General features: G+C 44.6%; 3 protein-coding genes across 13 annotated transcripts in view; 1 reads left to right on the forward strand and 2 right to left on the reverse strand.

Moving 5' to 3' along the window:
• Positions 1–10,533, reverse strand: part of POLR3A (RNA polymerase III subunit A) — a 53,292-nt gene extending 42,759 nt beyond the window's left edge. The window contains exons 1-5 of the mRNA XM_082629384.1: positions 10,347–10,533; positions 7,296–7,431; positions 6,891–7,028; positions 4,779–4,950; positions 4,490–4,644 (exon numbers count right to left, since the gene is read on the reverse strand). Coding sequence (XP_082485510.1) covers positions 4,490–4,644; positions 4,779–4,950; positions 6,891–7,028; positions 7,296–7,431; positions 10,347–10,390 — 645 coding nt within the window. The 5' untranslated portion in view covers positions 10,391–10,533. The remainder of the gene's footprint in view (positions 1–4,489; positions 4,645–4,778; positions 4,951–6,890; positions 7,029–7,295; positions 7,432–10,346) is intronic.
• A 2,015-nt stretch (positions 10,534–12,548) lies between these two features.
• Positions 12,549–24,563, forward strand: part of RPS24 (ribosomal protein S24) — a gene marked incomplete at its 3' end in the record, with an annotated part of 502,092 nt that continues 490,077 nt past the window's right edge. For 4 of the 11 annotated variants that reach the window (XM_082611014.1, XM_082611023.1, XM_082611020.1 and 1 more), the window contains exons 1-4: positions 12,551–12,639; positions 14,419–14,484; positions 14,574–14,783; positions 16,102–16,212. In XM_082611014.1, coding sequence (XP_082467140.1) covers positions 12,637–12,639; positions 14,419–14,484; positions 14,574–14,783; positions 16,102–16,212 — 390 coding nt within the window. In that variant the 5' untranslated portion in view covers positions 12,551–12,636. Of the gene's footprint in view, positions 12,640–14,418; positions 14,485–14,573; positions 14,784–16,101; positions 16,219–16,338; positions 16,396–16,587; positions 16,751–16,858; positions 16,877–18,626; positions 18,649–19,003; positions 19,091–24,563 lie in introns of those variants that run through there. The other 7 variants (XM_082611016.1, XM_082611019.1, XM_082611022.1 and 4 more) reach the window with 7 other exon arrangements.
• On the reverse strand, positions 21,949–23,118 carry LOC309797241 (survival motor neuron protein-like; the record flags this gene model as incomplete). Its single annotated transcript, XM_082610800.1, has 2 exons — positions 21,949–22,269; positions 22,312–23,118. The coding sequence occupies one exon, from the start codon at positions 23,116–23,118 to the stop codon at positions 22,315–22,317; it is 804 nt and encodes a 267-aa protein (XP_082466926.1). The 3' UTR covers positions 21,949–22,269; positions 22,312–22,314.

Raw genomic sequence — 24,563 nt, forward strand, 5'->3', positions numbered from 1 at the left:
TATTCCAATAATTTAAGCCAACAATTCCACTCCTCGTAATTATTCCAAAGGGCATGATTTTAGAAATTAACACAAAGATTCAGCTACAAGGATGTTCACTAAAGCTGTTCTTAATGGTGAAAAGCTGGAAACAGCCTGACAGGTGACTGAGTCAATAAAATCATGGTACATCCATACCTGGAAAACTATGAAGCTATTAAAAACAAACAAAAAAGAAGCTACGGAAATGTGGCTACTGCCATGAAAGGTGTTCACAAAATACTGGTAAATGAGATAAGTATGTTTATGATGTGATCTAATTTGGGGGAAAACATACATCTATACAGAAAAGAGGAAATGGAAGAGTTTACCAAGGTGTGAACAGGGCTGTCTTTAGATGAGTGGAATTATCATCTTTTTGCTTCTTTTTTTACATTTAAACTTTCTGTAGTGAACTTATATTGTCTTTGTATTAACTTCACTTAATAGAAGTGCTAGGCTCTAACAACTTACTCATAAGAACTATGTAAATTATCATAGATACTCAAACATCACAGCTAAGAATGGTCAGATTGTGTTGTTGCTGGTTATTAAATTTTCTTGGGATCAAAGATTGTGACTGAGACTATATGTTATAAGCAGCATTTGCTATGCAATAACTTAATGAGAAGGGGAACAAAGTTAAGAAAGAAACATTTGAACAGCCGGCTACTGCTCTTAGAACGCTGCCAATGAAAAGTTTCTGTGGTCCCGCCCTGGAGGAGATGGCAGTGCAGCTGGGTTCTTCTAGGAATCCCTCCAGAGGTTTTCTGGTCTGGGTCCCTGTCCAGAGAAGAATGTCCTCCTCAGCATCCCTGTCTCCCAGTGATGGGCACCTCGCTGCTACCAGAAGCAATCAGGGAGGAAGTCTAAAACGAATAGAATTCTAGAACGGCATGAAGGCCAGATGTCACCCGCAGTACCACAGTCAGTCCTAGATGAGAACATCTTGGAGCTGGAGGCCATCCAGGAGGGCAAGGAAGGCAGGAGGACTGGCAGGAGCCTGGAAACCAGTTCTCAGCAAGAGCAGTTACTCAAGAGTGATAGAACAACTGCATCCCAAGAGGCACGTGGAAGAGGCTGCTGACTTATTGTTACGTGCCAGGAAACAGAAGTCAGGGACTGATGGACAGGAGAGCAGGGCTCAGCTGTGTACATGGCGGAATACCCTAACAGCTTGAGTTCTCTAGCAATGCAGCGTGGCTGCCTCGGGTGCTGGTGAGGTGACACAGCCAGAAGGACATCAGCCAGGGCAGCCAACGCTCAGTCTGCAGGGACGATGCCATCTATGGAGAGACTCTTATCTGCAGGTCCACCACCCCCTGGATTTGTATTAAAATTGGGAATGGATATATGTTAGTCTTCTGGGGATAGAGTCCGGAGTTTTTGTCAAGTCCAGGTTGGGTCGCATGTCTAAGGTCACAGAATAAATAAGCGGCAGAGCTGGGCTCTAATCTCAGGTCTGTCTGACCCCAAAGCCAAAGCTCTTAACCACCACCCTAAACCACGTCTAGGGTGTCGCCTGGGTCAGGTGGGCTGGGGTGGACAGGGAGATGGTGGCAGTGGGGGACACCCTGAGAGGCAAGCTAGATGTGCAAGACAAGTGACTGCTAAGTGCGAGGGGGTCACCTCCTGGGTCCAGCCATTTAGGCCTAGTCACTTGGAGACTTTTCCAAACAAGATGCCTCCCAGGCCCCAGAAGATAATTCTATTGCAGAGTGTGTTGAGCAGAGAAGCGGTTCCCAGCAAGTAAGGACAGTGGCCGCAGGGCTCCAGGCAGAGAGCTGGCAGGGGAAAGTGGTAGTGGATGTCAGGCAGGTTGATCTCGGAGCAGCAGGGGAGGATGCAAGTAAGGCCACACCCCAGAGAGCTGGGGCACCCCTCAGGCTCACTGACAAGGCTGCCAGCCAGGCTTCTGACTGTTTTCTACACCGCCATCAGCCTGGAAGGTAGAATTCTTCTACACTCATGACAGTAGAAGGACAAGATCCACTTTCTCAGCCTGCATGCACCTTCACTTCCTCTGCAGGAGCCTAGTTCTAACTGCCTTGAAGACATCTTCACTGGAATGCACTGCTGATGCCCTCCCCCATTTCCAGGAGAACTACCGTGTTTCCAGATGCTTGTGCATGGGCACCCGCTTGCCTCTGACCACCCTCTCACTCCCAGCGCTACAGTGGCTGGTCATCAATTCCTGTCCATTCTGACTGCATACGATGACTCTGCCCCTGGCTCCACTATCACTACCTACCCAGGATCAGGATCTGTTTTCTTTTTGCATCCCCATCCCCCAAATCAAGGCATAATTTAAATACAGAAAATTGCACAAATCTTAAAGAGATTGATAAATTTTTACATGTATACACTGGTACACATATACCACCATTCAAATCAAATAAAGAATATGTCCCTCTCTCCAGAAAATACCGATACCCCCTTTCCCAGTCAGTACTAAGCCCTCACCCCAGATCAGTCTTGCCTGTTCTTGGACTTGGTCTAAATGGAATCATACGCTTTGTACTCTCTTGTATAAAGCTGCCTCCTCTCAGCAGGATCCTGAGATTCAGCCAGGCTGTGTGTGTCAGCTCATTTCTTTCATTTCGAGATACTATCCCATTGTGTAGATCTGTGACAATTTCTACATTCTCCTGTTGACAGGCATCTGGGCTGTTTCTAATTCCGGCTTTTATTAATAAAGCTGTAATGAACATACTTGTACAAATATTTCTGTGGACATATGCACCCATCTCTCTTGGTATTACACCTAAGAGTAAAGCTGCTGGATCACAGGGTGAGTGTGGGTCTTATTTTATAAGGAATTGTCAAACTGTTGTTTGGAGTGGTGGAAACGTTTCACACGGCCACCATCAATGTAGGAGGGCCAGCTGCTTCAGATCCTTGCCAGCACTCGGTTTTTAGTTGTTTTACATTTTAATTTTTCTGAGAGGGTATGTGTGTGTGTAGTTTTAATTAGTATTTCCTTGATGATTGATAACATTGAACTTTTCATCTATTGATTGGCCATTTGAATATAACCTCTTGTGAAGTGCCAATTCAAGTCTTGCTTCTGCTTTCAAAAATCGGGGTTTTCTGGGACTTCCCTGGCGGTCCAGTGGTTAAGACTCTGCCCTTCCACTGCAGGAGGAATGGGTTCGATCCCTGGTCAGGGAACTAAGATCCTGTATGCCGTGTGGTGCAGCCAAAAATAAATAAATAAAATTAAAAAAAAAAATTCGGGTTCCCCCCCTTACTGATTTATAAGAACTGTGTCCTATATTCTGGACATGAGAGTCCTTTATCAGACAAATGAAGTGTGACTATTTGCTCGCACTCTGTGACCTGCTTTTTCATTTTTGTAATGGTGTCTTCTAATGAGCAATCAGGCTCTTCTAAAATTTCGTTATTTATTCATGTCCCTTCCCTGCTCAAAACCTCAGTGGCTCCACATTCCCCAGAGTGGGATGCTCTCTGGAAAGCAGACTCAGCTGTTCGTCCTTCCTACAGCACAGGCTATGCGCCAATGGCCTTGGCTAGGACTCTCCCCCCACCGCTTACTGTTATCTTGGGCGACTCTGCTGCATGGCTGCTGTGAGGATTAAATACAAGGCAATCCACAGAACTTCGAACAGTGTTGGAAGGCAAAAGCAGTCACTACATGCAAGGTGCTTTTATTAGCGCCGTCAGGACTTTCAAACAGAACCTCAGCTTCAGAACAAGCCTGAGCGCTGCCACCTGCACGTGCTGAGCTCGTTGCCCTTGACTCTCTAAACCCTACTCAAGTTTAAGGACCAGAACAAACCACACCTTTCTTCACAGTCCTCCCTAACCAAGTCCGAAGTGACATATTCCTCCAGATTTCCCACTGAACTCACTGTCCTTGCCATTCCTGTGACAGTTGGCACTGTGCCCCATGGTATTAGCTATGTTTTCACAGATTAGTGACCTACGACACATCTAAACCGTGGGATCCGTGAGCACAGACCCACTGCCTTGCAGTTCCTGATGCTCCCCCGCAGGTCTGACAGTTTGGTACTCAGCAGCCACTCAACTAATTTCTTAGTTTGGTATACTAACAATTCTAGAAGGTACCAAGTGACTTAAGTGCTAATCAAATTCAGAACAAGACACTTCATAAAATTCTACTAATTAAATTTGTGCCAGGTAAAGTACCTACAAATTCTTCTATGTCATTATGCATGTGAGAAACAGGATCGCTCAGTGTATGCCCTACACAGCTATAATTTTAGTCTTCTACAATGAAAATGTAACACGTGTTACCTGTACAATTAAAAACGTGTTAGTTACGAGGCTGGTGCACATTGAACTTAGTGCCAGATGAATGCCTGTCATGTGGAGTACTCCCGGAGATCTAGCTCCAGGGGACCTCTCATTCTGGAGGAAGCTGTGTACCCAGAGGGGGAGAGAGAGGACATTCAATGCAGAGGGAGGCAGGCTTGCATTCCAGGCTCACCTGTGCCCTCCCCAGTAGAGGCTCTACTTCTTTGTTATGCTCGATGGCGGTTTCGAAGGACTGAAGGAAATTTGACACGATAGGATCCACCACTTTCTTGTTGGTCTTGTATTTCTCATGGATTATCTTCAGTAACCCGCATTTCTTTACAGTACCTGTAAGAGTTAATTTATTTTACCATGGTTGGAAAAATCAGGCTCTTGGTTAGGCTGGCCTGAGGTTGCGGTCTAGGAAATGCAGTTACAGAAACTGCCACCACAATGAAAGATGAGAGGTGCATTCCACTCACCATTAAAGGCGCCACAATGATGGCACGTGTTCTTCTTCCGGCATTTATCAGAGATTTTCTTCTTCAGCCCTCGCTTCTGGAGGTAAGTCAGGCCGGGCCTCTTGAGATAATCCAGAAACTGCTTCTTCTCCTCCTGGGACAGCATGATGTGGCAGCAGGTTTTACAGATCATCTTTTAAAAATTAAACAAAACAGGTAAAAGGATAAGAGAGGATGACAAAGTCTTTTCTTTTTATTATTATTATTATTCTTTTTTTTTTTTTCAGTACGCGGGCCTCTCACCGCTGTGGCCTCTCCCGCCGCTGTTGAGCACAGGCTCCAGATGCGCAGGCTCAGCAGCCATGGCTCACGGGCCTAGCCGCTCCGCGGCATGTGGGATCTTCCCGGACCGGGGCACGAACCTGTGTCCCCTGCATCGGCAGGCGGACTCTCAACCACTGCGCCACCAGGGAAGCCCCTATTATTTTTTTTATAATTAAGCATTTATCTTAGAAAATTTTAACACTTTCAGAAATGGATTCTCTCACAGTAAGGCTTTTATAAGGTCTCCTCTCCCCATCCAAAAACAATCCCCACAATGACTCCAAATCTTATAAGGAACTATTATCCTAGACTAAGCTGCTCAGAATAGTATTCTTATTTCCTTTCCACCATACTCCACAGTTCAATGCAAAATGGAGAATGTGCTTTCAAACCGAAATAATATGGCATTCAAGCAGCTCAAGCTTTAAAAATCAGGCCAGAACATTCAAAGCCTGATGAAAAAAGACACAAGATGGAGGCATAACTACTAGAGCAAACACAAAATTTTGGCCATTAATGGATCAAAAGTAATGGCTGATGCTCCTACCTTAAGTTCATGAATGTCATACTAAAAAAAAAGAGATATTTGGCAAAAATCTTCTAAATTATTTATCCCAAATTCTCAAATGGAAAGTTATTTTTAATGCATCACTCTTAAATTTTACACTTCAATCACTCATGTTTTCCTTTTACGACTATTCAGAAGAAATAGTTTTATTTAAACTTAACCTAGTAAGTTTTTCCTCTCACACATTTTTACATAAAAGGTTACTAAAATCACAATTCTGAGGAATTTCTTTTTAATCGTACAAACAGTATATGCTTAAAATTCAGTAAAGAAATTAAATCCTTTCTTATTCTATCTAGAATGATCTGTTACCAAATTTGTAAGAACTCTTTTCCCATAGCATTTATTTATAACAATCACAACTTATGAAAATTGTATCTCAACTCTATGCTGAACTAGCACCCATGCTTATCCCACATAGGTACTGCCAGTGGTCCCTGCAGTGTCCTTTCAACAATGACAAACTCATCAGGGTTGCCAAATGCTTCATAGAAAGCTAATAAATCTTGTACTGCACGCTCCGCTCCTCAATCTGAATCAAAGCCAAGGTTTTTTTCGACTTCTGATAAGAGCTGCTTCCTGCTGTAGCTCTTCTTCTACAATAGATGCAAAAGTGACTGGGGCTACCATGGAAGGAGCAGGCAATGAAGAACATGGCCAGGGACTGGGACTATCTAGAAGTGGTACATCTGAAATATGGTTGCCTTCTGGTCCTGGGGGACCATGAGTAGAACATCTTACAACTTTTGGAGCCTGGGAACTTTCAATTCCTTTAAAACAAACTTTTTTGATATGATCTCCTGAGCTTTGGCCAGTAATAGATTTTTTTCTAAGTCTCTTCTTTTTTAAAAAAGTCACCACCACCCCTTGCCCAGGACACTTAACTACAATGTACAGATCTACATGAAGACACGCAAAGGCAGCCCATGTTCACCAGAATGCTGGCCATAGTCATAGCCAGCTCGTGGCGTTTTTGTTAACTATTTTTTCTTTTTCATGCTGTTCTGTACTGCTTGAATTACTAATATTTTTTACAATGCATATCTACCACCTACTCAAGGAAAACCAAGGAAAAAGAATCTTTAAGCAATTTAACTTACTGTAAGATGAAATATTGTGTTTAGTATAAAAATGTTCTCTACATGTATCTCCCACCACTCATCATTCCCAAGCTCACTCTAATGTCCCTAGATCAGTAACTCCCAGGTTTATACTTTGGAGATGAACACATACATGCTTACCTGTAAGATGCCTATGACTGCTCGGAAGTACCCCACATGAAAACATGGCAATTCCAAGTCAATGTACCCGTAGTGGCCCAGACAGTCAGCCAAGTTCTTCCCACAGGTTTCACAAGGACGGTCCTTCTCACTCGTACCCTGTGGATAAAAGCACACCATAATCAATGGAGACCAGTGGACAGGAAAGTGGGACCAGTCCTCACAGGTGACCAGGGGACTCAGAGTCAGAATCACCTGGGAAACTGCAGGGTATTCACATCCGCCTGACCAAAGGAGGCTGGAGTCCCTGAGAGGCGCAGGGGAATGGGGGAGGTGGAAGGAAGCCCTTGCTTCTTCCTCTTTGGTAAGTCACCAGTTTCATCAGCAAGTCAAAACACATGGAACCAGGAAGGGCAGGGGTCTTACCATCCTGTGGTCAAGCACCCCATATAGCAGTGGGGCATGGTTGTTGTCCTGGCTATACAGGTTCTTACTCACAACCTGGATGTGAGCCTGCTGGCGCATCTCCTCAGCTGACTTCATTCCAAAACAGATGTGGCTTCTGGAATGGAAAGAGATAGGGGAACAGTTACATCAAAACCACTTACCAAAAATAGCATTTATGCATATGACCCACCATAAGCAACCTTATCCTTCCAACTCCCTATAGGCTCTGCTCTCTCATTATTAAATATCACTTCATCCTGCTGACTCGTTCCCTCTTAAGTTTCTTCTGTGGTCTCTTCTACCGCCTTCTCTTAAATATTGGCATCTCTCCCTACCTAGGGTTACAACCCTCAAACTTTTTTCATTCTACACATTCTTTCTGAGTGGTGTCTGTCTAATCTCTATCTGCAGGCCAGCTACCTCTGCTCAGCTGGAGACCATACAGATACTCCTTCTGGACAGTTAACAGGCACCTCAAACTCAGCACATCTAAAACAAAACCCAGAACTTTCTCTCCCAAATCTGTTCCTTGTTCATTTTCCAAAAAAAACTGGGGGTTTACGTATGATGTGCCAGGCACCATCCTGAGGGGCTGAGGATACAGATTAGATAAGACAGGGAATTCCCTGCCAACATGGGGCTCAATTTCAGGGAGGGTAAGACAGAGAATAAACAAATAGATACACAAAAGTGAATAGATGCAGGGAAGGAAAATGACGTGAAGCGGTAGAGGAGAGTCTGAGGATACTATGTCGTGTGGTCAGAAAGTCTGGAAAATTGACATTTCCACTGAATTCTGAATAAGAGGGAGCCCCAGCTGTAAGACTGCCCAAGCAAGAAATTCTGTGTGTCAATCTCATTTCTCCCTTACCTATCCCTAGCAATCCTGTCAATTTCACACCCCTCAAACTGAGAGAATGGCCATCATCAAAAAGTCTACAAATAATAAATGCCCGAGAGGGTGTGGAGAAAAAGGAACCCTCCTACACTGTTGGTGGGAATGTAAATTGGTACAGCCACTATAGAGAACAGTATGGAGGTTCCTTAAAAAACTAAAAATAGAGCTACATATGTTCCTGCCATCCCACTCCTGGGCATATATCTGGAGAAATCCATAATTCAAAAGGATACATGCACCCCAATGTTCATTGCAGCACTATTTACAATAGCCAAGACATAGAAGCAACCTAAATGTCCATCAACAGATGAATGGATGAAGATGTGCTGTAGATATATATAAATATATGCATATATATATATATATATATATATATATATACAAACACACCCACACAGTGAAATATTAGCCATAAAAAAGAAAGAAAGAATGCCATTTGCAGCAACATGGATGGATCTAGAGATTATCCTAAGTGAAGTAAGCCAGAGAAAGACAAATATCACATGATATTGCTCATATGTGGGGGAAAAAAAAGATACAAATAAACTTATTTACCAAATAGAAATAGGACTCCCCTGGTGGGGCATTGGTTAAGAATCCGCCTGCCAATTCAGGGGACACAGGTTCGAGCCCTGGTCTGGGAAGATCCCACATGCCGTGGAGCAACTAAGCCCGTGAGCCACAACTACTGACCCTGTGCTCCAGAGCCCGCGAGACACAACTACAGAAGCCCTTGCGCCTAGAGTCCGTGAGCCACAACAACTGAGCCTGTGCTCTAGAGCTCATGAGCCACAACTACTGAGCCCGCGTGCTGCAACTACTGAAGCTTGTGCGCCTCGAGCCCATGCTCCGCAACAAGAGAAGCCACAGCAATGAGAAGCCTGCGCACCGCAACAAAGAGTAGCCCCTGCTGGACGCAACTAGAGAAAGCCCGCGTGCAGCAACAAAGACCCAATGCAGCCAAAAATAAATTAAAACAAAAAAACAAAACAAAAAAAACAGAAAAACAAAACAGAAATAGACCCACAGACATGGAAAACAAACTTATGGTTCCCAAAGGGAAAGCAGGGGAGGGATAAATTAGGAGTTTGAGATTAAAGTATACACATACTATATATAAAATAGATAACCAACAAGAACCTACTGTATAGCACAGGGAACTATACTCAACATTTTGTAATAGCCAATAAGGGAAAAGAATCTAAAACAGAATATATATATATAATTGAATCACTGTGCTGTACACCCGAAACTAACACAACATTGTAAATCAACTATACTTCAATTAAAGAAAAAAAAAAAGATTCCTCACTGCCTGCAAGATGGCTCTGAAACAAAGCTTCAAATCTGCTTCCTTCTCATCACTATACTTTCTCCCTCCTGTAAGCTCCTGGAAGAAGGCTGTTCTGCCTGAACCCCTTGCCCACCTGTGCTGTCAGAACCCCCTATGCCTACCCTTGTCCTCGCACTTGTCCTATCCAACGTTGACTTGTCTACCTTCTCCAGCTAGACTAGGCAGTAAAGTCTTACTCATGTCGTATCATCATGTCTATCATCGGGGCCAGATTTGTTTCTCTACTGGAAGGTCTAAGGAGAGGCTGTGGCCTACTAAATTAGCTCTAAAGAAGGTCCAGAATAACAGCCTCATTTCTGAGACTGCTATCCATCTGCCTGTGGTACAGCTCTCCAGCTGGCAACTCCATTCTTTTGGTCAGCAAATACTACCTCCGTGTCATGTGCTCTGCAGCAAAATGAGTCCCCGCCCCAGGTTGCTCCCATTCATTGCAATGACCAAAGATTCGCTGAAAGTGGTCACCGTCTCACCTCAGGAGAATTCGAGCTTCGGCCCATGGTGCACGGATCGCCAAAGTTCCCACCACATCCCTCAGGTTCCCACCACATCCCCCCTTCTCCGCCCAAGGAACCACCCCTGGCCTGGGTTCCCCAGGTCCTGAAAGCCCTCTGCCCGATCAATATCCATTAATCTAACCCGATACTCCTGAGCTGTGCCCACACCTCCCACTGATTCCTGGCCCTTCCCTTCCAACCGACCTCACCTCTGACCCTTCCCTGACCTCGGACCCCTCTGCTCCTAATTTCTCTGCCCTTTGGGGAGTTTTGCTCCATCTTACATTTTCTTGGCCACATCCGTCTCCCGGAACTGCTCCTTCACCATGGTGACGGCTGCCGGGGCTCCCTCCTCGAGACTCGCTGAGCTAGATTAGAAATACGACGCTCACCGCACGCCCCCGGGACTAATTCTTGACTGGTTGCTAACACATCCCCGGCACTTTTTCGGCCACCGTAGCTCGCCCCACGTGCCCGCCTCCACTTCCGCTACTCGCCGGCGCTTCTGTCTGTTAAGAGAGGCTTCGAACACGCCGCTTTTCGCCTTCTCTCTACACTGCCATCTGGCGGCACCTCCTTGAAACTGTACCGAAACCTGCATGGTATTTTCAAAGTCCAGTTTCCGGTCCATTTCTTCTTGTCACCTAACACCTGCAAAGAAACTACAACCCCCTGCCTCAAAACTTTTAGAAAACCAGAGAGCCAAAAATTGCATACAATGGAAAATCATCTTACCAACATCAATACCATCTTAATTAAGAGCCTCTAATTATTTAAGGAAAGGTAGAGGCTAAAATGAACTTGCCCAAGGAACAGAGGACTTCATCTAGATTATCAACAAAGGAAGTAAACAGGGCAGAAAACACGGCCATGCATGCAACTCCAGTTCACAAAGTTATTTTGAAAAAGAAGAAGAATTAAACTTATTGATTACAAAAACAGAAGATGAAAATCTGTGAGTTTAGTGTGAAAAGTGAGCCATGCTGAGCTAGGGAAACAAGATGAAGGGAGAATAGGAAGTGATTATTCATGTACTGAGGAAATAAATTTCTTATCTCACACCTCACACCCTGTGGGAGGTGATCCTAGTGTGACATCTTAGCGCATGATACTAGAGAGAAAACCATTCCACCATAGGACTCAGTGCTAGAGAACCTGAAACTTACTTCTTTACTATTTGTGAGGAACTCTAAACAGAACCCAATAAAGTGGTTCAACACTTTTGAATTTTAAGGGATGCTGTCTTCAGACTTTATGGATCCCCACTAGTAAAACACATATGTCACAGACAGAAAGCAAAGCAAACCAGATTTTCCTATTTCAGCAGTTAATCAATATGTCTTTGAAGATTTGGTGAGTGATTTTCATTATCTAGAAGTTAAAAACAAAGGTTCTGGAACCACAGTATGCATGGGTGTTTAGGCACTACTGCTTAAAAGTTGAGCGACCTTGGGAAAGTTCCTTAACCTCGTGCTGTCATAGTTTCCCCATCTATAAAAGGGATAAGTAATATGTACCCTAATTCTTAGAGTTGGTGGGAAGGTTAAATGGCAAAATAAAGGTAAAAGTAATCAGAAAGTAACAGACACATAGCAGTCATTCAATGAATATTAACTATTCTTATTATTCTGAAGAATATAGCAAAGCTGCTCTCAAAAGCCTGCAACCTGATTTGTCGGTCTCTGAACCTGTATGCTTATGTTCTTTATTGTTACACGTATGTCTCACTGTAAACTAACAAATTTCTGTATCAAGCAGATACTTATTAAAAGATCACTTTTGGGGCTTCCCTGGTGGCGCGGTGGTTGAGACTCCGCCTGCCGATGCAGGGGACGTGGGCTCGTACCCCAGTCCGGGAGGATCCCACATGCCGCGGAGCAGCTGGGCCCGTGAGCCACGGCCGCTGGGCCTGCGCGTCCGGAGCCTGTGCTCCGCAACGGGAGAGGCCACAACAGTGAGAGACCCGCGTACAGAAAAAAAAAAAAAAGCTCACTTTTGTAGGGATTAAGATTTTTCAGAAGAAGACAAATAAAAGAATTTTTAATTTTTAATTAGAAAATCAGATTCTCTAAGCTCAGAAAAAATAAATAAATTAAATAGCAATAAATTAAAACGGACAGTTTTGCGTACTTGAAATAAAAGTTTGAGTCCGGGTTTCTGCAGTTTCCCTATCAGTAAAATGAGGAGGCTGGTCGAGAGGACCTCCAAGGATGCCTTCGAGCTTTACCAACCTCTAACGCGGGTGGAGGGGATTTAACTTTAATCCGGTTTACCGGAATTTTAAGTAGTGACAGTTCAAGATAATGAATTGAAGTGGAACACGTGCTTGCGTAAACCTGGTCGGCCCAAACTGTTCCCCCTCCGGATTGGCCGTTCACGTTCCGGGGGTGTGGCGAAAGAGCGAAGAGACCAGGTCTTAAACACTTTCAATCAGGCATTAGCGCGGTCGGCCTCGCGGTCTGGCCACGCCCCCACGCCGGCGTCTCCCGGGGTCCTTCCGTGAGCGTTGATATGATTGGCCGGCGGAAAATAGTTCTCTTTTCCTTCCTGGCTGCTTGAAGATTAGCCGCCATTATGGTGAGTCTCCGCGGATCCAGGGATCATCCGTTGTATATCTGAGCCATCCTCCGTCCCCTGGTCCCGCCGTTAGCACTACGGCCGCCCGAAGCCCGATTGCTCTTCCTTGGCCGTGTCTGACGGAGGCCGGTTGCCGAGGGCCGGGGAGCCGCCGGCGGGGAGTCCGGGCTGCGCTGTCGACCCAGACATGCCGGGCTTCGGAGTCCACGGAATGGGGACTGCGGGAGCGGCTGCTGTGTTTGTCGGCTTCGTGGAGTCTAGTGGGTGGGGTGGGGTAGGGTGAGGAGAGACACATCGCACTTGAACGCTTAATTTGGGGTAGGCGGTTCGCCGGTGAAGGCAGCCCAGGAGGAGAAGAGGGTGTCGGCAGCGCCCGGGCGTGTTGCGACGACTGAAACCGTTCCCACGTGTAAGCTAGAATATTGTCAGCCGAATGGATCGTCTTGTTTCACAGGGGGGAAACAGGCCCCGGGAAGAGGAGCCACTTTGAGGTTTGCCCTGTCATGATTAGTTCATTAGAAGGTTCACCTGTTTTTAACCCCACTTTATCTGCGAGCTGTTTTTCCCTTCACCCTTACTTTCAAAAATTGAATATTGTTGAAGTGAACTTAGTGTGGTATGGTTTTTCAGACTGCAGTCGAAAATTAGCAATCAGTCTACTATGAGAGCTCTTCTTTTCCTTTGGTGAAATTTTTAGTCAGTGTAAGCACGCTGAATGCCTACATTCCATGGTAGTCACTCAGTGTAAAAGAGCAACGGCGCCATTCAGAAGGGTACAGTTTTTTTGTGGGGTGTAGCGTTGGTCATTCAAAAAGGATAGTTTACAAGGAGGTGGTGCAATGCTTGTCACATCTGTGCAGGATGCAATAAACAGGGTGCCGTGACAATAACATTTATAGAATCACAGCTTTACTCCAGAGAGGTAGGCTTTAACTGGGGGTGATTTTTGCTTCTGAGGGGACAGTTGACAAAACCTGGATACATTCTTGGTTACAACTGGGAAGCGCGGGTGCTACCGGCATCAAGTGGTTAGAGGTCAAAGATGCTGCTAAACAGTCTAAAATGCACTGGACAGTCCCCACAGCACAGAAGTAGCTGGACCAAAATATCAGAGGTTTGAGAAACCTTGCTGCAGAGTGATTTCTGTAATGAAGTGAAGTAAGGCGTTTCCAGATTTAAAATCTTGACAGATTCAGAATGTGGCTGTTGAGCGTGTTTTCTTGATGCTGTTTTTGTGATGGGGTGACCTGTGAGTTAGGCACTGTGCTAAGTGGGTTAGGAGGAGATGGGAATTTGTGCATTTTTTTCTTTTTTTCTTTTTTTTTTATTTATTTATTTTTTTTTTTTTTGCTGTACGCGGGCCTCTCACTGCTGTGGCCTCTCCCGTTGCGGAGCACAGGCTCCGGACACACAGGCTCCGCGGCCATGGCTCGCGGGCCCAGCCGCTCCGCGGCATGTGGGATCTTCCGGGATCGGGGCACGAACCCGTGTCCCCTGCATCGGCAGGCGGACTCTCAACCACTGCGCCACCAGGGAAGCCCTCTTTTTTTCTTTTATTGAAGCTTTCTTGCCACTAATCCATGTGACTCCTGAGTATTGAATGTGGTTCCTGCAGCTGAGGAATTGCGTTTTAAATGTTGTTTATTTTTAATTAATTATCCACAGATGGAGAGCCACAGGGTCTACTGATTTGGACATTGCAATTCTAGCTCTTGGAAAATCACAGCGGGTCAAGAAAAGGTTGACTAGTTTTACTAATGAGTGTTGTTATGTTTTCAGAACGACACGGTAACTATCCGGACAAGGAAGTTCATGACCAACCGACTACTTCAGCGGAAACAAATGGTAAGGAAGGGTACGTCAAAGGTTGGTTGTTATTCAGTTTTGAAGATGTATTTCATTATAATAAACACTAAACTTGGTAATCTTTTTAGGTCATCGATGTCCTTCATCCTGGGAAGGCAACAGTACCTAAGACAGAAATTCGGGAAAAACTAGCCAAAATGTACAAGACCACACCAGATGTCATCTTTGTGTTCGGATTCCGAACCCATTTTGGTGGTGGCAAGACAACTGGCTTTGGCATGATTTACGATTCCTTGGATTACGCAAAGAAGAATGAGCCCAAACACAGGCTTGCAAGAGTAGGTGTCCTCTCTGTTCAACAGCTGCTAAAGACATTTTTCAGTAACATTGTGTTGTGGGTGCAGTGGAATGAGCAAAAGCAAGCAGTCTGCAGGGGGACAACATACTAAAGAACTCTTAAGGGGTTGAGAGAAAAGATTCTTTGATAAATACACAGAGTACAGTTCAGAATGGGGTCTGCAGGATTTGAGGAGGTGACATTTGATCTGTGTCTAGAAGAGCAGGTAAAGCAATGCTCCTGGAGGTAGGAACTGGAAGTAGGTAGGGGGATGAGTTTAGAAAGGTAGGTTGGCATCAAATTAAGTGAAATCTTTATTGCCAAACATCCGAGTTTGGGCTTAACTTCATAGGTTGCCAGGAACCATGAAAGCTTTTGGATCACTGCCTGAGTACCAAGCACTACACAGTGACCTACAGTTGACCGTTGAACAACACGGGTTAGAATTATGAAGGTCCACTTAGCGCAGATTTTTTTCAGTAGTAAAATCTGTATTACAGCGATCCGAGGTTGGTTGACTACACAGATGCGAAGGGAAGTGTGGATGTGGAGGGCCAGCTATAAGGTATACTCAGATATTCAACTGTGTTGAGGGTTGGCACCCATATTTGTGCAGTTGTTCAGGACACAACTGTACAGCAGTAGACCGGGCAAACTCCCTAGCTTACATACTAAATTGTGAATGAGCAAATGGATTGTTACTTTGAAATAGTTCTTGTGCCTGCCCCCTTTTAACTTTTTTTCCTCCTTGCTGTTAGGTGAAATCTTTCCATTGAATAGGTATGTGGTAGATAGATGCTGCACTCTTTTAATTGGGTGGTCTGGGAGACCTGGCTGAGGTGAAGTGAAGCCGAGATCCTTGTAAAGATTGGGGAGCATTCCCGTAGGCAGCAGGAAGAGCAAATGCAGAAGTGGGCAGAGTGAAGATAGGTAGCTGGATGCGGTCTCCGTTGGGGGGTGTAGAGTTCTTGGGAAAGATTCCTCTGTCAGCTATGAGTAGTAAACAGGGAGTTGAAATGGAAGAGACCCTGAAAATGTGGAGACCTAGCGAACTGTAGGCTCAGAATCATAACAGCATGCACGGAGCGTTGAGTGCACACTTTTCCTGTGCTGTTTTCTATTCGTGCTATCTCTCAATTAGATGACTGTTTCTGTTCTAACACAAACAAGTATTGTTAAATGTACTTGAAGAGTTTTGACTTCTGAAGCTGTATTTCTTGAGCTCCAGCCTGGTCACTTTCCCTCCTGGATTAGTATGTAACAATAAGTTGATGTTTGCAAGTCACTTACATTTATATGTATATATATTTCTTTTTCAGCATGGCCTATATGAGAAGAAAAAGACCTCGAGAAAACAGCGAAAGGAACGCAAGAACAGAATGAAGAAAGTCAGGGGGACTGCAAAGGCCAATGTTGGTGCTGGCAAAAAGGTATAGTTTATCAAGGGAAATACAGAAATGTCAATTCCAGGTTTTTAGTTTGTAGAAAGGTGGGGTTTTGTTTTCTTAATAACCTTTCTTAATGTTTCTTCTTTTCCCACTTCTTCTGGATTACAGAAGGTAACCTGTTTTGAGAAGCCACGTAACGTAGTATCTTAACAGCTCAGTAGAGTAGCTTTGCCCACCCCTTGTCAGCTCACAGATTAGCACAGCATGGGGCCACATCGGTTCAGTGGTCGGTAGAGTGATCCTGGTGGGTGCCTTGCAAGTCCTATCAGGAAAGTTTTCATTTTACTGCTAATTACAAAGATTGTTAAAGGGGGAGCAGATCTAGTTTCCCAAGACTTGTTTTCTTAAAATTGACAGCTGATTGAAGAAGCAGCTGAATCAATGTGGCCCGTGTTTTCCTGGCATGCTGGAGAGGTAGCACAGTTCTCCATTGCTTTCCTCTCCAGTTAGTCAGGACTTAAGTGATTTTAATGATGAGCTTTTTACCAGCTTTGCTAGCTAATTGTAAATAGTTGAATGGAATTAAGGTGTTGGGTTGTTAAATTAACAAATAATCAAGTGTTCTGTGAACTTTTTTTTTTTTTTTTTTGCCTTTTCCCTCTACTTTCTTGGAATTCTTGTTCATCAGAAATGAAGTGTCTAGCAGGTACTGAGATTGTGAGCACGGTGTGGGGATGCATCACCTTCACTAAGATTGCTTTGATGCTTTGCATGTTGGCTTTTGGAAGAGAGTTTTGTAGTATAGTCTATTATAACACCACTGCTATGGTTTAAAATAGTATATTATGGGCAAAGGAGAAAAACTTTAAATGACGTTTATTTTGGAAACTCAAAAATGCATGTTAAGTTGTGAAGTGCCCCAGTGGAGGAAGGTAGCCGCTTTTAACTGGCACTTGGGAAATGCTGTGTTCCAGAGCGCCACATACCCAGGAAATGGCTTTACTTAACACAGGGCTTGGGAAGGGTTCTCTCATCCAGTCATGAGCAGTCTTTCCCTTGGGGACTCTGGAGATTGGTTGATTCTCTGGCAGCTTTGGTGATAAACTGGTCCAGAAAATCTGGCAAAGCCTCTGTCCGGGGAGCACACACCGAAAGCTGCCTTTTACTGTCTCCTTTACTGTCCCATTGCTTTTTATTAGTTGATCTCCAGCTTTCCACTTGATGCCCTTTTTTTTTAATTGGAAATTTTCCAAGATAATTGAATATTCACATCAAAGCCTTTGATAAATATGCTTTTCCCACAGGTACTTAAATACTTTTGTACATCTGAGCAGCCTAAACCAGTAACATGTAAAGTGGGCTGAGAGTGGGTTGGGACTAGTAAGGGACTAGTGGTGGTCACCGCTGGACATGCTTCCTCTCACCGTGACTCCCCGCCAGACCAGGCAGTAACGTGGTGTGCCTGCTCCGGGCTGTAATCACATTGACTTCCGGGTGCCACGGAGTTGTAATGGACTCTGCCAGAGGAACTGCTTACTGCTTAGTTAGAAGCACCGCTCCCTGTTTGTGAGGCTTAGTATACTTGTTGACAGGAGTTCCAGAAGTTGGAAAACAGTCAATATTTGTGTTCTGATCTAGGTCTGAGGAACTTTTTTACACATTGTTTTCTTCATTCAGCCTTTGAGTCCCGTGTGTTAGTGCTCAGCGGTGATGTGCAGAGTTTAGCCCTGTGGGGACCTGAGCTATCACTTCCTGCTTCAGGTTGCACTAGTGCATTTCACTAGCTCTGCTCTGAAAAGCGGCTGGAAAAGGAATGCATAAATGAGCATGTGTATTCTTTGGCTCAAATAAAAAAAGGCATAGTAATGTCCTTTGAACTTAGATGTTGGAGTTCAGACATTGGAGTTGCACCTTTCGGGTATAATAGAGTTGTTTTAAATTAAGGAATAGTCTCCTGTTTGAAGAGCAATTGAATGTTTTTTTTTTTTTACATCAGCTGAGTTCTGCCTTCTTAAATACTAATTCACACTACTTGTGTTGATTGTGGATGGTGGCTTTTAAAGTACTGAACTGAGACAGGTTTTAAAAGACTTGCTTGATCATTCAGAGCTCTCGCCTTGTGGTTAAATTAGGCTTCAGTCTGTGATGATTCTCAGGTCTGTTGATGGTGCTAGTGGGCCCAGCACGGTGTTGCTGAGCAAAGCAGAGGCGCCTTCATTTGTAAGTAGGCAGTGGCAGCCTACGAACCATAGTGATCAGGCAGGCTGTTCTCAAAATTGGGTGGAATAAAATCAGTGAGTGTGTCTAGGGAGTGCTCTTTATACAGTTGCAAAGAACAAAATAGTCATTCAGGTATCTGATTGCATGCAGATTATTTAGGAGTTTGAAAAGGGACTATTAATGAAATGTTTCTTTTCCCTCTTCCCTCCTTTCCCCCTTCCCTGCCACTGATTCAGTGAGCTGGAGATTGGACAACAGGTATAATTCAAGCTTTTCGTTTAGATCGCTAGCCTCCTTGGTCATTAAAAATAGAGCATGTGAAATGATTTAGAAGTATATTTACAAATGCTCTCAAGAGTTGTGCCTCTTAAAAACTAGCAGTGACATGGTTTTGTTGTCAAAACTTGTTTTTTGTCTCATCCCTAACTTGAATGTTTGTGAGTTTTATATCTTGATGCTTACATTGTTTTAAGATCACACAAACTTAATATGGTCTAGGTTACTAATGTTCGTTCTGCATGAGTGTCATTAATTTTGGGGTTTGTTGAAGACTTTGAACTTTAATTTTTAAAGGCAGTTGCTAACTAAATTTTTCTTTTTCTTTAATTCACAGAAGGAATAAAGACTCTGCAGTGACTGTATCTGTGGTGATTGTGCAGATTTTTCATGAGAGAGTTAATAAACTAAGACTTTTTACATATCTGGTTGTTTGGAATATATTTGAAGTTTACTGGGAGGGCTGTAAAATTGGTTTGCTGTTTAACAGATTTAGAGTGCTGCCCAAGTTCACATGTTCCATTAAGCATTCAGTGAAAACATGCTGTGTTGGGGTGGTGTTTGTCCTTCCCTTTAATGGCACAAAGATGTCAGGGTGTAGAGTATTGGCAACGTGAGAGCATGTAGGGCCAGTCTGGTGTGCTCATGTTAATACTTGGTATTATAGTTGGTCAGTCTCTGAAAGAGACTCTTGAAACCTGAATTCCTTTTTGGTCTTACTAGAACCCCACTTAGTCTTTGTTACGGAAAAAAATTTGCTGGCCTTGATAGAAATTAAGTTACTAGATTGCATTCTCATCATTTATCCTGAAGTAAACAGGATCTGTCAAAATTGTTATTTGTCTATTGCGGGGTGAATATTGGTGTGTAATGTGTAATTGCTTGGTAAATCTGATTGTGCATGGGTTTTATGAAGCATTGAGGGTTATCTAGTGCTACTTTTTCTTTGCCAGATGCTTATTCTCACACTGGCTTTTTTAGGCGTCAAGGTTGAGAACCTGAAATGTGGGTTATTGGTCAGTTGTGTGGGGTTGGGGGATTTGAGGAGGGAGTTGTTTAAGGTTGCTGGGGGGTTGGGGTGCCATTTAAGAGGATAGGAAACATGAGTAGGAGACCTTGGGTGTTTGGGAGGGGACAGAAGAGGCATTAATGGTTCATGGGTTTTGGATGTCATTCTTCCCTGAGGTGGGTGTGTGATTGGTTTCTACCTTAAGTGGGTCCATGTAGGAGTCAAGCTTATAAATGCTATTAAGAACTATGTCAGTGGATGAAAAGCTTCAGAGAAAACTCAGGAAGCAGTAGAGGACTGCTTGGCTGGTTGGGTTGAAAGGGGAACCAGGAAAAAGCAAGAATCATGATAGCAGAAGGTATGTGAGGGTTGCAGGAAGGAGTGGTTGAATATTTTGGAGAGAGCATGGTGAGAGGCCTTGACTTGAAGAAGGAGCTATAGCCTGGGAGGGCAGGGATGTGACCAGGTAAGTGAGGGGCCAGAACCTGCTGGCCCAGGGTGCAGAGGGCGGCGGGGTGGGTGTAGTTCCATTTGTGGCTCTGCTGAGGCTGCATACTTGGGTTTGTGGTAACCATGGCCTTGTGGGTTCCCTTGCTAGGGAATCTGCTTTGTGCTCCCTTAATAGGACCAGGAAATAAGATCAGATGGTCTCCTTGTATAGGAAGAGTTTGGAGGAGTGGGGGATTTAGGTCTGCACACTTCTGTTTTCACCAAAATGGCTAATGGGTGGTGTGGAATCCCTGAGGGATTTGAGGTGAGTGGCATTTTTAAATGCGCAGTGCGTGGAGGCCAGAGATCATCCATGCCTGGTGGAGATGCAGTTCCCCAGGACTGATCTAGGGTGTAGGCGCAGAGATGGGCTGGTGAGCAGCATGTAGGGGCAAGAAGCAGAAGATGCTGGGAGAGGTTATATTTGGGATGGCTCTGGACAGGGCAGGAGATGAAGCCGAGCAATGGTGGGTGGGGGTGGGGGGTGACCCCAGGGGCCTGTGGTCACAGAGTTCAGGAGCAGGGCTAGAAGAAGCAATGGAGCAAGAACCAAAGGGTAGGAGGTGGTTTTCAGAGTGAGGTACTAGGGGTTGGTGTGAAGACAGGGCATAGCTGCAGGGAGCCTGATGAGGTGAAGTTTGGCAACCTAGTCACAAGGTGCGTAGGCCTTTCCATTGGGATATGCTCGGGGAGGGCAAAGTTTGCAATCATTCAGCCAGTAGTCTCTCTGAATGGAATCGGGATTAACTCTGGTTGAGCCTGTTTTTCTAGGGGAACTGCCTGGGCTAGGATATTACAAACTTCACGAACTGGCAGTCTTGTCAGTAAGCTTTGTTGGACAGGCAAAGCATTTCAAAATAGCACAAACCGTACATGGAGATCCAGATTCCTAGCCTCTTGAGTTATCAGAAGAATCAACAGCAGGCCCACCTTCCTGCATGGTAACAGTTGGCAAGGTTAGAGGGTGGGCTGTGTGCCTCAGGGTAGGTGTTCTGTCATCCCCCGCGGCCTCTGCTCCTGCAAGCTATCCTGCACCCTTGTCCACCTGCTCTCTGGTCTTGTGTCCCCTTGCATGCTGCTTAACTAACTACTAGTCCAGCTGGGTGTCTGGGCAAGTTGCTTGGTACCCTGATTGGGTTAACTTCTCTTTAAATTGGGGCCCCCAAGGGTACCTTCTCTGCTGACGTGACTCACAAGGCTATTTTGAGCCTCAGAGGATAAAGCATCTGTGAGAATAGTTTGGAACCTGAAGTGCTGAGCAACTGTGTGACAAGGACTAGCAAGGACTAGCGTTCAGTTGTGCACAGTTGTGCTGTGGAACTCTAGGATTGGAGATTCAGCACTTTGTCGGCCCTGACATTAACCAGACCATACTGCTGTCAACAGGCTTTGAAAGAGCCTCTGTGAAAATGCAAAGTTGACTTTACTCATCAACAGTCAGGGAGGGCACATCCCTTCCCTCAGCTTGGCACTTGTGGAGGCTGTTGCTTCATGAGGATAGCAAGGACGAGTCTGGCGAGAAGTTTAGAACTGCACCCCTTGGTTCCACTTGGAGCTGCACGTGCCCAGGTAGTCAGCCAGCGTTGAACTGCTCTGCTCTCTTCCCTCCAAAGAAGAGGTTGAATGGCAAGTTGATTATTCTGGGCTCTCCTTAAAGGTAGCATCTTGACAAATACACCATACTCTTGTAGCCGAGGCAGTTACTGTATAAACAGTTACTTCCTTTTTTTTTTTTTTTTTTTTTTTTTTTTTAAAAAAAAAAAGTTATTTATTTTTAAAGGCATTGATAAAAATCTTAACATACTTACTAAAAAAGTTACAATATACAAATGGGTTCAGCTGTGATTTTGACAGATTGACTTTCTGCACTGTGTGTGACCTTGAATTTCTTTTAATCACTCATATTTCCATTGTTCAGTTATTCAAACTGATTACTCCCTCAAAATAGCTAACTGGTTATTTAAGCATGAGTCACATGCAACAAGGGGAAATGAAGATGACATGCACCCATCCAAGTGTTCATGAAGAAAATGATGAAACTTCTGTTCACATCGACCAGGGCACATCAATATACCATCCTCCTTGGGAGAGAGCTGCACCTGAATCTGAAAGATAAAAAGTCTATTATAAAACACTATACGAATTACTCCTTAATTGAAATGTGAGCACGTTCTTTCTTTTTGACTTTGTTTGAAACCCATATAGTAACCAGTATGATAACCACTCATGTACCAAGAGATTAACATACTTCCCAAAGCATCAGCATCATCCAGAGAATCTGGACATATAGGAGGTGGTGGCGGAATTATTGGTGGTCCAGAAGGAAATGGAGGCAGCCAGCATGACGGGAAGGGTGGCGGTGGTGGGCCACTGAATTTTAGACCTGGCTTTCCTGGTCCCAGACCTGATCCTGGCATATGGGGTGGTGGAGGGAGAAAAGAGTTCCATGGAGCAGCTTTTGACTTGATGTTATTTGGTTTATTTACAGGAGACCTGGAGGAGTTCTCACTTTCATCTGTTGAAATTTGACTTTCATTTTCATTCTCCTGAGCATCCTGTTCTATATTATTAGCTACTTCAGAGGTTGTGGAAAGTAGATCAGACAGATTTTGCTCCTCTCTGTTTCCATATCCAGTGTAAATGACAACACAGGTTTCTCTCTTAAAGTCAATCGAAGCAATGGTAGCTGGGTAAACACAGCCATCTTCTGACCAAACGGCAGCACATCTGTCACCAACTTTCCACTGCTTCAAGGGAGTTGTGGTATTCTTTCTTTGGCTTTTATTCTTCTTAGCAGGTTTCCTTTTAGGTGTGCCTTTTGGTTTTTCTGAAACTTCGGAACTGTCACCGTTCTTTAGAGCGTGCTGGCCTGTGCCGCGCCGGAACAGCACCGAGTCTGCCGGCTCTGGGACGCCGCCGCTGCTGCTGCCGCCGCCGCCGCCACCCATCGCCATGGCTAATCTCAACAGTTACTTCCTTTAATCTGTACAATAATCCTGAGAGGCAGGTCTCATTGGACCCATGTTGGAGAGGGTTTAGAGCAGTTAAGCAACTTAACTAAGTGGGGTGGGATTAGAATGCAGTTGTTTGACTGCAGTCTTTGTGCATTTACCCATTGTTAAACAAATGTTAATTGAGCAGCTTGCTTCCACAGGGTGTATAATGGCGTGCAAGACTATACCTACTACGATCTGTATTTGTCTAACTACTTGTAAGTAGTGTTACTGAACAAGTCATAGATGACCATCTGAATTCCCCATTTACTGAACCTGCTGTGTGCGCTAGTCCCTGATCTGGTAGCTGGGGAGATGGGTGAAGAAGCTGTCCCTGCCCCCAGTGCTCAGAGGGGCTTAAGCACCTTGTCCGGGGTCTCATGGCCTGGTTTCTGCTCCTTACCATGAAGCAGCAGACTGTAATTATGTTAAGTTAGGTGGTGGAAATCCAGAGGTGAGAAAGTCTTCCAAGAGTAACACTAACGGGTAAAATGTGATCTGATCTGGGCACACGGGAGCAGGTGTCTCACTGGGGCTATGAAAGTAGAGAAAGATCACATGGAGATGCACCAGTTATCCTGCAGGGGAAGAGTGGGGATGAGGTGGGAGAGTGCGGGAGCAGAGTGCAGGTAGGCTTTGTCATCCTCAGTGAGGTGCAAGGCGCTGTGGTGACTGGTGGCTTCTAGCAGAGTGTTGCCCAAAGCATTTCTGGTAAGAGAAATTCTATTTCAAAAATAGGTTTCAGGTTGGCTGCAAGAGCACAGAGGTGTGACGATTGATTGATTGATTTTTTCACATCTTTATTGGAGTATAATTGCTTTGCAATGGTGTGTTAGTTTCTGCTGTATAACAAAGTGAATCAGCTATATGTATACATACGTCCCCATATCCCCTCCCTTTCGCGTCTCCCTCCCACCCTCCCTATCCCACCCCTCTAGGTGGTCACAAAGCACCGAGCTGTTCTCCCTGTGCGAGCTGTTCTCCCTGTGCGATACAGCTGCTTCTCACTAGCTATCGATTTTACATTTGGTAGTGTATATATGTCCATGCCACTCTCTCACTTTGTCCCAGCTTACCCTTCCCCCTCCCCGTGTCCTAAAGTCCATTCTCTATGTCTGTGTCTTTATTCCTTTCCTGCCCCTAGGTTCTTCAGAACCTTTATTTCTTTTCTTTAAGATTCCGTATACATGTGTTAGCATACGGTATTTGTTTTTCTCTTTCTGACTGACTGCACTCTGTATGACAGACTCTAGGTCCATCCACCTCACTACAAATAACTCAATTTTGTTTCTTTTTATGGCTGAGTAATATTGTATATATGTGCCACATCTTTATCCATTCATCTGTCGATGGACACTTAGGTTGCTTCCATGTCCTGGCTATTGTAAATAGAGCTGCAGTGAACA

This window comes from Mesoplodon mirus, assembly GCF_964341445.2.
Source record: "Mesoplodon mirus genome assembly, chromosome: 2".
Classification (NCBI taxonomy): domain Eukaryota; kingdom Metazoa; phylum Chordata; class Mammalia; order Artiodactyla; family Ziphiidae; genus Mesoplodon; species Mesoplodon mirus.